Genomic DNA, 15,321 nt, shown 5'->3' on the forward strand with positions numbered 1-15,321 from the left:
TAAACACATGTTAGAATGTTTCTATGAAATTTCTCTATCAATATTTTCAAGGTATTTGATGGAACTCTGTTGTTCCTATTTTTAACGCTGCTGAAGCATTTTCCTTTTCCAGACAACGCAGTTACAAAGTTTTCATAAATTTGCAACAGTATTAAATATAGCAACAAAGAGCGTATGGGTCAGATCCAAACAACATATTTATAGACGAATTTTGACTGTTTTTAATAGATTTTTATTTCTATTTGTCCGTTCTAATTTTAGAAAGGCAAACATAGTGCGATCACGACCTAGGTTGCGGAGAAAACATCCGTATTTTAGACAACAATAATCTTTTACTCTGTGAATCAACCAAAAACTTTGTAATAGTGTTTTGAATTATGTTTATTAATTAAACAAGTTATTTTTTCACGAAAAATCTTTTTGTTCATCAAATTTCATACCATTTTCATGAAAGACTATAAAAACTTTTACTTAATCTGTAAAATATGTTCTTAAATCTGAAAGCTGTTTTACAACCCGATCAGGAGAGCATATCAAAATAATAACTCAAACGTATCTCACCAAGATATTAACATCTGATTCAGTTATAATTAAGTACTCCAAATTTTCGATTTTAAGTTTCTCTAATCTGAATTATATCTTATTCTGATTGACAGACTTGAATGGGGTTGCCCGATCAGGAGGGAAAAACTAAATTATATCAAGATGAGATATTTTGATACTAATATTTTTCCTATCTAAATGAGTACTCGTAGGATGTTAAAATATCTCAAATTATATCAAAAAATCTATGCGATCATAGCTAAATTATATCAATTTTAGATATGCTCCTTTCAAGATTATATCTCGTTCAGATAGCATAGTTTGATATTGGGCAGAACAAAACCTATCAAAATTATAACTTATCAAGATATGAGTGCTTCGAGAAATTTTTTTAGAGGAATGTCAATAAACCACATATTATTTGCTAATACCATGCCCCATTTTTGGTTCCCCAAGACTTGAATTCAATTTTATGAATCTGTTGAGCGAAATTCATAAACGTACGGTTTGGGCCGTTGACTTCGATGTCCGTGTTTCAGAAAAAGTTGTACGTATATCAAAATAAGATATAATCATTTTGTTTTGGGACAATCCGAAAAAAATCTTTATAATTGAAAATGAGCTCAACCCCATTCAAGTCTGTCAATCAGAATAAGATATAATTCAGATTGGAGAAACTTGAAATCGAAATGTTTGAGTACTTAATTATAACTGAATCAGATGTAAATATCTTGGTGAGATACGTTTGAGTTATTATTTTGATATGCTCTCTTGATCGGGTGAGCTCATATTCAATGATCAAGATTTTTTTCGGATTGTCCTAAAATAAAATGATTATATTTTATTTTGATATACGTACAACTTTTTCTAAAACACGGACATCGAAGTCAACGGCTCAAACCTTACATTAACGAGTTTCGCTCAACAGATTCATAAAATTGAATCCAATTTTTGGGAAACCAAAAATGGGGCATGGTTTTATCAAATAGTGTGGTTTATTGACCTTCCAATAGAAAAATTTCTCGTAGCACTCATATCTTGATAAGTAATAATTTTGATAGGTTTTGTTCTGTCCAATATCAAACTATGCTATCTGAACCAGATATAATCTTGATAGGAGCATATCAAAAACTGATATAATTTAGCTATGATCGTATAGATTTTTTGATATAATTTGAGATATTTTAACATCCTACGAGTACTGAATTATAACTCATTTAGACAGAAAAAAATTAGTATCAAAATATCTCATTTTGATATAATTTTGTTTTTCCCTCCTGATCGGGAAAGTATAGGACAAAAATTCTTTGAATATTATATGAAACTTCTATATTTTCTGCAATCTCACAGCAAAGTTATAGTAAAAAAATTACGATGATAAATTTTATAATTGTCATGAGAACGATGATAGATTTATGGCAAGTAAAGGGATAATTTTAAGACACATCGGGTGATATGAAAAAAACCTAGTAATTGCTTTTGCTAAACCGAATCGAGCAGTCGAGCAGTCGCTTAAAGCAATTGCTTCGGTTGTTATGAATAAAGTTTTTTTGACAGCTGTTTTCTCAGTCAGAAGCTTTTACTTTTAGAACAAGCTAGTTTGGTATGAATAAAGCTCAAATCTGAAGCAATTGCTCGACCAATCTCCTAGCAATTGCTTTATTTTCTAAGCATGCTCGGTAGCAGACTTTTCTAATAAAAAAATCTTTAATAACGTCATGAATTTATCAAATGAGCAATATTTCACTTCAAAACAATTCAAAAAGGCATTTTCAACATGGATAAAGAAAGTCGAATAGATAACCCAACTTTTTTTCATATTCCTGTCGTTGTATAAAATCATTCGTCTAAGATGACTATAACCAAATCAATTAGTAAATATTTCAAATTAAAAAAAATCCGGCTATAGTGGGAGAAGTCTCAATTGGCTCAAAGTAAGAAGTAAATTGTAATAATTTAAAACATTATACAGATCTCTCATTTTTTTTTTTTATTTATTTTTTTATCATTCTAAGATTTAAAAAAAAATCTAAATTAAAATGCGCGCCTATTGCCTATTTTTGATACATCGGATTATCCCGATCCAAATACATGTGGGAGAGCTTATGATAAATATTAAAGTTAGGCCAGTTTTTGTTTGACAATATTCGAATATGTATATATTCATTTTTGTTTAAACATCAACATACAAGCACGCATTAACAAAAAAATTCCGGTCGTTCTTACACCCACCACCCGCTTCGTCGAATTCAAGGCTACTTTAGCCGTACTTTTCAATTTTCTGATCGTCTTCTTTCATTTTACTTTAGAAAACTTCAGATTCTGCTGGTTGGATAGCTCTATTTTTCGAAGCAAAAGCTATGTTCTAAGACTTTAGTACACATCCGCTAAGCAAATGTTTATTCATACCAAACTAAGCAAATGCTTTGGACTTTTGCTTTGATTGATTTCGAGCTAAGTAAAAGCTACCGAAGAAATTGCTAAACCTTATTCATACCACTAATTGCCATCTTTTTCAATAGTAAATGTTGCTAAATGTATTGCGTCAAAATTTCTTCTCATGAATTCGATATACTTTAAAAAATACCGGTTTTACCGGTTTTATCGGTTTTATAAATTACAAATACCGAAATACCGGATTAGAAAAAACCGGTAAATCCGACCACCCTACATTGAACTGCTTATTTTATCTGTATAGTGTTTAAGATCGTCATTTAAATTTTTAAACCACTTGTAATAATCGACATAAGTATTTTAGCGTAACGCTAATGCGAGTGTTGTTATTTCTGCTTGATTAGCCGCTCTATAAAAGTAAACTTTTTCGGTTATGCGAATCATATGTATAAAGATGTGGGTGATTTAAGCGTTTGTAAAAAGAGATAAGTGTGATTTCTTTGATGAATTTGTTTATTTGAAAGGGTGGCGTGCGTAATCTTGATTGGACAGCCTTCAGTATTGTCTGAATGGATAATTGTGGAAGATTCAAATAAAATTTTACTAGTGTTGCCTTAAAATATGTAAATAGGACTTTGATTTCTGTTTTTGTACATATGAAGAACAAAGGATTATCTGTCCATAAAGCAAATTTCGAGAAACACACTTCAAAAGTCTAAGTTGAGCAAATTTCAAAATATTTTTGAAATTGTTCACTTTTAGTTCATCAAAGGTGTGAAGATTAAAATATTGAAATTTGAAATTAGCAGAGAAAACATTTTTTGATGCATTTTTCTTTGAACTTTTTTTTTAAAATCGGAATAAGAGATAACGACTGTTAAATTTTCATAAAAACTAAATAATTAACTTCAATTAGATGAAGACTAAAAAATGGATTTTCGGAATGGTTTTATTTCAGGAAAAAAATCTTAAATTTGCTATATAGAAGAATAATTGAAATGAAAACAATCCTTTTTGTTTAGTAATCATTGATAATAACATCTTATGATCAAAATTTATTGATACAAAACGTTTCCACTACTCAAAACATTATAAATTATTGATTAAAGACAATAAAAATACTTTTTTCCACTTAAATTTTTAATTTCGCCAAATTCACGGTTTCGCCATATTCACGGTGAAATTTTTTTTGACCGTGATAAAATCGAAAAATTACTGTATAACAAAATCATTGCCAAAACTATTGTATTTCTAGTTTTTACTTTTATCTACAAGGTAAGGAAATGTTATGACAGTTTGAGATGGCTTTTTAAAATCATTCTTTGATTTCAAAAACCTATCAATAGAAACAACGACAACATAAAGGGCTTTGATGCAAATTCCATTTTAAATCGACGAACCTTCATAACTATTTTTGGTTGTAGAAAGCATTCCGTGAACATACGCGGGGCCAACATATGAGGTGAGAGCAATAGCAGCTCTTAGCAATGTGTTCATGTACAATGTGTTTTGGTAAACATGATTTAATCTGCATCCAACTTGCCTCAATACAAAACCATCATTTTAAAAACGCATTTTAATTATAGCAAGCAGTCAGTAAAAAGCAAATTTTCTATATGATGGCTGAAGTTTCATAAGTTTAATCATTTCCTAAAAATTAACCTCAAGAAGTTGATATCCTTGTTCCTGTGAAGAATATTATCTGAATCCGCCATTAAAATGAAGCATGGGGCCTGAAAAAATGCAACTAAATTGTTTTTTCTTAGATCATGATAAATCAATAAATCTTTCCCTTCATTTAGTTTATCAAGAAAAGCCTCCATTGCAGAGAGTTTGCTAAGTATAGATGGCCCCTGATGTATTCCTCATGACAAACCAGGCTTTACAACAGTGTATCAGGTTAGTTCTAAATCCATTTGTTCATACTATTCGTGACTTAGGACGGTGTATAGTGTTTAATTTGATTCTATATTTAGTAAAGAATCGAAAATAGTGAACAAGTGAGGCTTTTAGGATAATTTTTATATTTTTTTATCCCAAAATAAAACAGATTTCTATATTCCTTGCAAAGAACGTCTTGAGAATAGTAATTGTATAAAGTACGAACTTTGAATAGATTGCAACAATTATAAATCAGAGTTTCTATTTCAAATTCGAGCCTAATCCATTTCAAAAGCGCCGGTCTCAGTGGCCTAAAAATGCATTGCGCTGATGGCATAGTTCCCGAGCCCATAGAGCATTACCAAAATGATGCACCGGTCAGCGAAAGTTGAAATAATGTATTTGTAATGGGTTAAAAATATTGATTATTATTTTCATTAAAGTTCGCATTTAAAGAAAAGACGATTTTAAAAACTAAGAATTGAAAATTTACATTCTCAGATAAATTTTTCTGGACAATTCTCAAAAGCCAATGCCCAGTTAAAACGTCTTATAAAGAAAGTGTCGGAGCCGTGGACTGTAAATTGCTCGCGTTGGGAACTGATTCGAAGTCCGAAAACACAATTTGCCGGAAGTGCAAGGAATTTGCTATTCACTTAAATAATAATACTAAATTGTTCTCTTAACTTATATTTACAATATGTACACTATTTACACAACTTGGATTTTTCTTGGAAAAACATATGGAGGAATATAACTTCGGAACTTTCATAAGGTGCTCGCAAGCGGAAGTCTAAAACGGAACTGAATTCAAAATTCAAAAAATGGCGACATCGTTCACTCGTTATCGTACGGGGTGTGTGTGTGTGTATCCATACAGCAGACAGCAGCCAACGGTCGTTTTCTTTCACGCATACACACGCAGGTTCTCGTCGATTGCGATTGAATAGGGTGGTACGCATATGTGGAAAATTAGGGTGGCGCAAAATATTTTAATTGTTAGGATAATCTTAATTTTCAAGCTTGGCTTGAACATACTCCCCCCGGGGCACCACTGTCTTTGGATATTTCTCCGTTGTCCAGGATGGGAAGAGGAGCCAGCTTATGAATAGGACGTTTAATAGAACCATTCCTTGTTCGAAGATTCACAACTCTAACACAACCGTCCTTTCCAGGGAAGGTTTGTTCGATTACTCCAAGTTTCCATGATTGAGGTGGCAGATTATCATCCTTCACTAGGACCACCATTCCCGGGCGAATATTTGGGGTCTTTTTAGTCCACTTAGCACGACCTTGGAGCTCGGTTAAATATTCTTGAGACCATCTCTTCCAAAATTGATTGCGGAGTACTTGCACATATTGCCAACGAGATAGACGGTTTTCTGGGATGCCATCACAGGTTGGTTCCGGAATAGCCAATAAGGGACGATCAGCTATGAAGTGTCCTGGTGTTAGAGCATCAGGTTCAGCCGGGTCTTCAGGATTCGAGTAGAGGGGTCTAGAGTTCAGCAGGGCTTCGATTCGGATGAGTAGCGTTTGAAATTCAACGAAGTTCAAGCGGGCGTCCTTCGTCACCTTCTTCAGTATAGTCTTCACGCTCTTTACACCTGCTTCCCAAATGACCCCCATGTGAGGAGCGTTAGGAGGAATCATTTCCCAGGAAATTTCCTTTGGTAAACAAAATTCAGAAATTTTTTGCTGGGTGAGTTGATCCTTGAGCATTGAGTACAGCTGATGGAGTTCATGCTTAGCACCAACAAAGTTGGTGCCATTGTCGCTGAATATTATTTCGGGTAAACCACGACGACCAACGAATCGATGCAAACATGCTATAAATGCTTCAGTAGCTAGATTCTCGACGACTTCCAGGTGTAGTGATTTGGTAACAAGGCACACAAAAACGCAGATGTAACCCTTCACCGGAGAGGCCTTTCTTTGATTCTGCTTTAGGAAGATTGGACCGGCAAAGTCGACACCTACTTTCAGGAACGCTGGTGACCTTTCAGTTCGGCTTCTCGGCAAGTCACCCATGTACTGGTCAAGCAGTCTCGGATTCACCTTAAAACATTGCACGCAGCTCCTTGTAATTTTGCGCACAGTCGACCTCGCACTCAGGACCCAAAACTGACTTCGGAGAATTGCCATGAGTGCCGAGGGCCCAGCATGTAAATGCTCACGATGAAGAGAAGCAATAAGAGATTGCACCAAAGGATGTTCATTCGGTAGGATAAATTGATGCTTGGTGGCGTATGGCAAATTGGAATTTTCAAGACGTCCTCCCACCCTAAGACACCCACAGTCATCTAGGAAGGGACTCAACTTCTCTAATCTTTTGGACGGTTTCCCACATTTGATTCCTTGTATTTCGTCCATAAAACACTGCGACGGTATGGCCCTTATAATCAACATCATTGCCATTCGCATTTCGGAAACAGTAGGAAATTCTCTCAACTCACGATCATCCACCGACTTCTTCTTTATGTTCGTACTATACCGCCAAACGTACGCGATCACACGTTGCAACTTTCGAAAATTTTCAAATTTGCTAAACACTGGTAGTTCTTCGAGTTGTATTGCCGGACAAACGGTTAAATTACACTTTAGTTCGGGAAGTTCACTATCCGGTAGAATATTTGGCACTTCACATAGGTACGGTTCACATCGCAGGAACATAGGTCCATTCCACCACAAATCATTTGTAGCCAGCTGACTGGCTGATTGCCCACGCGACACAACATCAGCCGGATTATCAAACGTACGAACATAATTCCACTTAAAATCCGACCCACTCGCAATAATCTCAGCAACCCGATTTCTAACGAACACATCTAGTTGGCCTGGACTTTTTCGCAACCAAGCGAGCACGATTTGGCTGTCACTCCACAGCAGTTTTTCTTCAAGTGGTAAACAAACAGCAGCAAGAACTTTCTTCACCAATCTGTGCAGTAAAAGTGCCGCAAGCAGCTCTTTCCTCGGGATAGTTAGGACAGATTTCGGTACCAGCTTGGACTTGGCGGTCAACAATCGGAGAGATGCACCCTGTCCCGGAACCAGAGAGCGGATATAAACGCAAACACCGTATGCGTTTTGAGAAGCATCGGCAAACCCGTGCAGTTCGTACCGGATGGCATTTGGAACGACAACTTGGCGAGGAATCTTCAGCAGACCAACACTTCCGATCGCTTCTCGGAAGCGTTCCCATTCATCGATCAAATCACTGGATAAATTTTCATCCCACTCAATTTCTGCCTTCCACAATCGTTGCATCAGGAGTTTGCCAACAAGAATCACAGGAGCGGCTAGCCCCAGCGGGTCGAACATTCGGGCGATAAGAGACAACACTTGTCGCTTAGTGGGAACGGATATATCGGAAGTAGGCGAGGAAACAAACAGCAAATCATCATTCACTGGATCCCACATCAATCCAAGGGTTTTTATCACTTCATTTGGCCCAAAGTTCTCAATTTTCACTAACTTTTCCTTATTTTCTTCAGGTATGTTCACTAACAGTTCCGGACAATTTGAGGCCCACTTGTGAAGCTGCATGCCTCCGGAAATCAACATTTTCTCCAACTGTATGCGAGCCTCGGCAGCCTCGGCGATGTAATCGAATCCAAATAGTGCATTATCCACGTAAAAACTCCTTTGGACGATCTCAGCAGCTAGTGGACAATTTTCCTTCTCATCGATTGCAAGCTGCTGGAGGGCTCGAGTCGCCAGAAACGGGGCCGAAGCTGTGCCATATGTCACAGTGGTTAATTCCAGCACACGAAGAGGTTGAGACGGATCATTTCTCCAAAAAATCCGCTGAAGGGATGAGTGACATTCATTCACTCGGATTTGCCGATACATTTTGGCAATATCGGCGCTTAACACATAACGAGGCTCACGGAAACGAAGAACAATCGATTGGAGGTCCTCCTGAGGAATGGCACCGATTTTCAAGACGTCGTTCAATGACAAACCATTCACCTTGGCCGAAGCATCAAAAACCACACGGCACTTAGTAGTGGTGTTCGACGGTCGGAGAACTGCATGGTGAGGAAGGTACCATATTTTTTCTGTTTTTAAATCAGCTGATTCAAATATCTCCTTACAGTGCCCAAGTGCTTCGTACTCGTGCATGAATTCGACGTATTGTGACTTCAATTCTGGTTGGTCGACAAGGCGTCTTTCCAAAGCGAAAAATCTTCGAAGGGCCAAATTTCTTGAATCACCAAGCTCGTCGATGGAATTGCGCAACGGTAGCTGAACAATATACCGACCAGAATCGTCACGCTGATGAGTAGCTAAAAAATGCTCTTCGCATTCACTTTCTTCGGTGGAAATCGTTTGCTCTTCGGGAACTGATTCAATTTCCCAAAATTTTTTTACGGAATCATTCAGTTCTTCGAAGGTCACGGCATTAGATAAGACTAGTTGTTCTGGCTTACCATCTGGATCGCATTCACCACCCACTACCCAACCCAGTTGGGTTTCACGGAACGTTGGGAGGTTGTCGGCCAGTGAAATCACACCCGGCAATAGCAATTTGAGGAACCACTGGTTACCAAGCAGCATATCAACTTTGTCCGAACGATGGAAACTCGGGTCGGCGAGCTCAATCCCAGGAGGCAGCGAAAAGGAACGGATGTCTACATCAACCGTTGGGAGGTTTGATGTTACTTGTTGGGTGATAAGACAATAAACATTGGCGGCGAAGGAGGAATATTTTGAGCGGATTTGTACAACAGCAGCACCAGAGGAATTTGTCTTCGTGCCATTGACGCCAGCCACTGTCACATTCGATGCGACCCGTTTTAAATTCAGCCTTGTTGCCATGGAATCTGTTATCAAGTTTGCTTGGGATCCACTGTCTAATAAAACTCGACAAGGGTGGAGGGTGTTGTTTTTGTCTAACACATTTACGACCGCAGTTAGCAACAAAACCTGATGGGCTGCAGTTTGCTTATTGGAACATGCTGCTGTTGTCACTTCTTCAGCTTCGGGAGTCTTACTGAGAATGGTGTTGGCCAATGAGGAGGAATTTTCAGCAGCTAATATGGAACCGTCTCCGACATGGAGCGGAGTATGGTGGCGTTTGCGACACTTGCCGCAGGTTTTCTCCGATGGACAATTCATGCTCAAGTGATTTCTTCTAAGGCAGTTGAAACACATTTGCCTTTCCTTTACCATGGTCAATCGTTCTTGAACGGAAAGAGCCCTGAATTCAGGACAGGTGTAGTTGGCATGACTCTCAGAACAGATTTCACACTTGATCATGGTTTCGTCTTTCGTGATGATTGCAGTGTTGGTTCTCGTGGACAGGAGTTTCCCACCGGATGGTTTGGGTTGCGGTTGATTGTAGCTTTGATTCGCTGCTTCACACCTTTCAAGAACAAAGCATTGCTCTTTTAGGAACTTCATCGTGTCATGATATGAAGGGAGGTCACCGTGCTTGATTGTTCCCTCCCAACGACGGCGAGTGTCTTTGTCCAGCGCATTTGTCAACAGATGGACTAACATTAACTCCGAAATACCTGTGAACTCCTGCTCGAGATATTTGAGTGATTCTACATGTCTCGTGCATTCGTCGAGGAGAGCCCTTAATTCAGCGTGATTCTCCTTCGCCATGCGTTTCAAATTAAATAGGCCGGTAATATGAGTGTCAATAGTGTGGCGCTTATTTTCAAAACGCTCCTCGAGAATTTGCCAAGCATGGTCATAGTTTCCCTCGTTAATGGTCTTAGCGTCAATCAACCCGGCAGCCTTTCCAATAAGGGATTTCTCTAGATGGTATAACTTTACTGCCGGGGAATCAGGGGACTTATCGACAAGGTCTTTGAAAACTGCTTTAAATTTCGGCCAACTTTCGTATCGACCATCAAAGGTGGGAATGGGCATTCGAAGAGGTTGGTGGATAATTAGAGCTGATGGATTACTCAAGGGAGATGGTGCGGCAACGGGATTTAATGAGATCTGTTCAGAATGTTCCTCGAGGGCAATCGAAACTTCTAAGTACAGTTCTTCGAATGCTTTGAAATTCTGATAATGGATTTCAACTTCATCAGAGGGAACGAGCTCGAGAATCTTATCTTGGAAGCATTTATACTCAACATATGCTTCTTTTACCGATAGTTGATAGGCTTTTATCTTACCTCGAGATAACTGGACATCCGATCCATCTTCAGGATACAAAGCATGGAAAATTTTGGCCACTTTACCATTCTCGTGCTCCCGGCGGTGCATGAGCGCCGTTACCTTATCCATAACCTCCATTTTTTCCACCAACTTCGTTTGCTTCTTGGTGTTCTTTCTTCTTGGCGTGGATGATACTCCAGCTTCCGCCATTTTTGTTTCGTTTGAAACCACTGATTTTCACTTTTCACTTCAAATAGATTTTGGATTTGCACTTACTGTTTTTGAGATTTCACTTGGTTTTCTTCACACTTAAATGTCTATCGCAGAAGCGTCTTTTTTCACTTGGATCGTTTTAATTCCGGTGTGCACCGGATCTTCGAAGCAGTCACTTTTTATCCGGTTCGAATTGGACCAATGTCGGAGCCGTGGACTGTAAATTGCTCGCGTTGGGAACTGATTCGAAGTCCGAAAACACAATTTGCCGGAAGTGCAAGGAATTTGCTATTCACTTAAATAATAATACTAAATTGTTCTCTTAACTTATATTTACAATATGTACACTATTTACACAACTTGGATTTTTCTTGGAAAAACATATGGAGGAATATAACTTCGGAACTTTCATAAGGTGCTCGCAAGCGGAAGTCTAAAACGGAACTGAATTCAAAATTCAAAAAATGGCGACATCGTTCACTCGTTATCGTACGGGGTGTGTGTGTGTGTGTATCCATACAGCAGACAGCAGCCAACGGTCGTTTTCTTTCACGCATACACACGCAGGTTCTCGTCGATTGCGATTGAATAGGGTGGTACGCATATGTGGAAAATTAGGGTGGCGCAAAATATTTTAATTGTTAGGATAATCTTAATTTTCAAGCTTGGCTTGAACAGAAAGTAACCGACTTTTCGCTTCCAATCAAACCAAAATACTGAAGATAAGAAAAACAGGCTCTTAGAAAAATAAAAATTTTATTCAAAGTTAAAATTCATAACAAAAAAAATTAAAAAAAGGAATCAAATATTCCATTACAATTACAAAGAACTTCATGTGGAACGATTTTTGCTTTGTGAGTGTTTTTTGGATGCAATTTCAGCATCCCCTCTTCCTTTGAGTTTCCGTGTTTTTAATTCTTTTTGTTGTTTTGTTTCTTCACGGATTAGCCTTCTTTCCACTTGTTTTTCTTTTTTAATTTTCATTTCTTCTAATTTTTCTTTTTTCTTCATGTCTCTCATATTTTTTCTTTCAATTTTCATCTTCTCTTGACACTGTTTCTCTTGTCTCTTCTTTTCCAACTCGTCCAATCGCTCCTTAGCCGTTAAAACAGCATATGATGATTGCTTGAAATTAATATGCTTCCTTGTCCTTTCTGGAGTCGGTGGAGAAGTTAAAAAATTTGATAAGCGGCGATTGGTGATTATTTGCAGAGGTATGCGACTTGTAAATTAGAATAATTAATTCCAACTTAAAGTTATAGTTCAACAGGGAAAAAGTTATAAAATGACTACGCACCTGGCAAAACGCAGCTCTCAACAAACTCCGAATTAATAATAATTTGTGTTTGGTCTTTCAATGCCGTTGTAGTAACTTTTTGCAAAAGTTGCAAACTTTGAAGGACAACGTTTGACGCTATGTTCGAATTTTCTTGTTCAATGAATTTTTTTTGCTGTGCCTGTAACTGTATCTAACACAGTACTAAAAACCTGAAGAGCAGCTGTTGACGATTTTTCTTTGAAGTCCGATTCCTTCGGTGAACAAACGGCATTTTCGAAAAGTTGTTCCAGCCGCTCGGGAAGTTCGGTTCTTCTATCATATGATGTTGAAGGTGTTGGGATAAACAAATGTTGTTCATCATAATGTGCTGACGAATTATTTTCAACTTTTTCTACAGATCCTACAGTCCTATACTCCTGAATACATTGCTTAAGCTAGTAGTTATGTTTGAATCTTCTGCTGAAAGTATCAAAGGGTTGTCATCTGCTCTTGCAGGATTGTCGACTGTCGGCAAGCCTATTGCAATACACTTAGAATAGTTAATCTATTAGATAGAGAAAAGGGTTTTAAAAATATTTTTTAGTATTATTCCAATCATTTACCGCATTTGCATCGAACGGGTAAAGACCACAGCAACGGAATCCGTTAACGATGTTTTCCTTTTTGAAGGCCTTTTCAATGACTCCAGGAAGTATTGTTCCGAAGTTTCCGATTGATACGGTGGTGTCTACTATTTCCACAGCATTTGTCCATACACTTTTTAAAGGCCGAAAAATGGCCACATCAGCAGGTTGAAGGATGTGAGTAGTATTTGGAAAAAGTGCTATCAGTATTCTTAAACATTCCTCGGCCGCTTCGTAGGTCATGTGAGACGAATGAACGTCCACAAAAAATAAAACAGGCAACTCAATCTTGTTTTTAATCAAAATTGGATAGAATATATTCTTTATGTAAAGTAAGAAGTTGCGAGTATCCATCCAACCGTTAGGTGAGGAACCTAATCCCCAATCAGAAGGGTAGCTTTGAATGGTTGATATTTTCATCCGTTTTACAGGTACTATTACATCTGGAGGCAATACTTATCCATCCGCGGAAAAGGGGAATAAAACGTTTATGTTTTCTTTTGGGCGTCCTCGGATAACAAAATTGACGTTTTTGTTTCCTTTTGACGCTATAACTTTTTTCGATGTTGGATTTAAAACGAAACTAGTTTCGTCAGCATTAAATATCCTTGATGGATCGTTCAAGATACTTGTATAATTATGTTCCTCTAAATATCGATAGACCGTAGCAAACCATTTTCGAATGTCGTTTTCCGAAACTCGTGAGCTGGCTTGGTTTACTGCTTCAGGGATTCGTTCTGATAGCGCTGGATGACGTTTCAAAAACTTAGTATACCACTTCCGACCTTAAAACGCAATGAGGCACAATTGAAATGAGAAAAATAGACATCAGTAGGGGAGAGTGGGGATACTTGATCCCCTTTTCTTATTTTCACCATATCTTTTTGGAAAAATTTAGCAACTAGCCGACTTTGACATTTTCTAACAGCTTGTAACTTCAAGTTTCTATGTTCCAAAAATTAGAACGATACTTGAACCCGTTGATGAACTAGAAGCATTTTCGTGGGAGTAAAAAAATTGCGTTTTTTCTGAAGTTAGGGGAGACTTGATCCCCTATTGAAGGAGACTTGATCTTTTCTTCAGGAAGCCCTAATCATTATATAAAAATCAAACAAAACCCCAAGATAGAATGTTAATTGACTATTTTGGTCATGTTTGTTCTCATTTCACAATGTTTAGCAGACATAAGAAGAAAATTCTATAACTTTGTCTAAACGCTAATAACATTGCATACTTAAAGGCGCTATTTTTTATAATTAAGAGGAAATTAATTATTTTTTCTCTTTTCTTCAGACAATTGTTTGATAAACATTAGTTTTTGGATAAATATTAGTAATTTTGTAATCAGCAATCATAATGATCAATTCAGAAGAAGAATATGCCGTTTGGAAGGGGGATCAATTGTACCCAACTCTAGGGGATCAATTGTACCCATAATCAACACTTTAGAATTCTTTTTCTGAAAAAAAATGAGAATTTTCCATTACTTTGAAAATATGGCATTATGAAGTTCATTTTACGCTCGAACGATTGGTACATTGGAACAAATATTTTTTTCATAATTTTCCCATGTAAGGAACATTTTAAAGTGATGAAAAAAGATCTTCAAGTTACATTTTGTGAAATTTTTCAAACAAAGTTCAATTACTAAAACAATTATTTTGTTAAATTTTTTTAAACTACAAGCATTGTTATTTTGCTCATTTTGGCACATTTTTCTAGAACATTTGATCATTGTAAGACATTCCAGTTTCGAGATATAGCTAAGGAATCAAGTATCCCCAGGGATCAAGTATCCTCATTCTCCCCTATTGTTTTTTTTAAATGGGATAATTAAGTAACTCACCAGGTATACCATTTTTAAATGGGTTTTTACGATTGTTATCTCTTAAAAATATTTTTATGCGATGCAGCGGTGCTTGTTTGCTGATTGGAAATCATTTTCTTTCCATTTCTCGGATGAAGTGCACTATTTTTGATTCCTCCTCAAATGAAAGGACAGCTGGTTGTCCTCGCCGAAGAGAGCCTATGAATTTTGAGCTTAATCTAAACTGTAACGTAGCTCTTGGAATTCCGTACAATCTGGAAGCTTCTCTTTTTGATGTTTTCTTGGCCTCTATCAAAGCTTATGCTTTTGCCATATCTGCTTCGGAGTATTTTGTTTTCATCTTCTCTGGTATAGGACTTTTATTCGAGTTTTCAGCTAAAAAATAACACATAATTATCAATCAATTATCAATGAGATTAGATTTTATTCTCATTTACAAT

The 15,321-nt window shown here is 37.2% G+C and overlaps 1 protein-coding gene across 1 annotated transcript; it reads right to left on the reverse strand.

Annotated features, from left to right (window-relative positions):
- Positions 1 to 5,835: 5,835 nt before the first annotated feature.
- Positions 5,836 to 11,148, reverse strand: LOC129737948 (uncharacterized). The gene has a single exon (XM_055729120.1). The coding sequence runs from the start codon at positions 11,146 to 11,148 to the stop codon at positions 5,836 to 5,838; it is 5,313 nt and encodes a 1,770-aa protein (XP_055585095.1).
- Between the last annotated feature and the right edge of the window lie 4,173 nt (positions 11,149 to 15,321).

This window comes from Uranotaenia lowii, chromosome 1 (assembly GCF_029784155.1).
Source record: "Uranotaenia lowii strain MFRU-FL chromosome 1, ASM2978415v1, whole genome shotgun sequence".
Lineage (NCBI taxonomy): Eukaryota > Metazoa > Arthropoda > Insecta > Diptera > Culicidae > Uranotaenia > Uranotaenia lowii.

Bases quoted from the DNA above. Each gene is read 5' to 3' on its own strand.
- LOC129737948 (XM_055729120.1), bottom strand. From the start codon at position 11,148: ATGGCGGAAGCTGGAGTATCATCCACGCCAAGAAGAAAGAACACCAAG.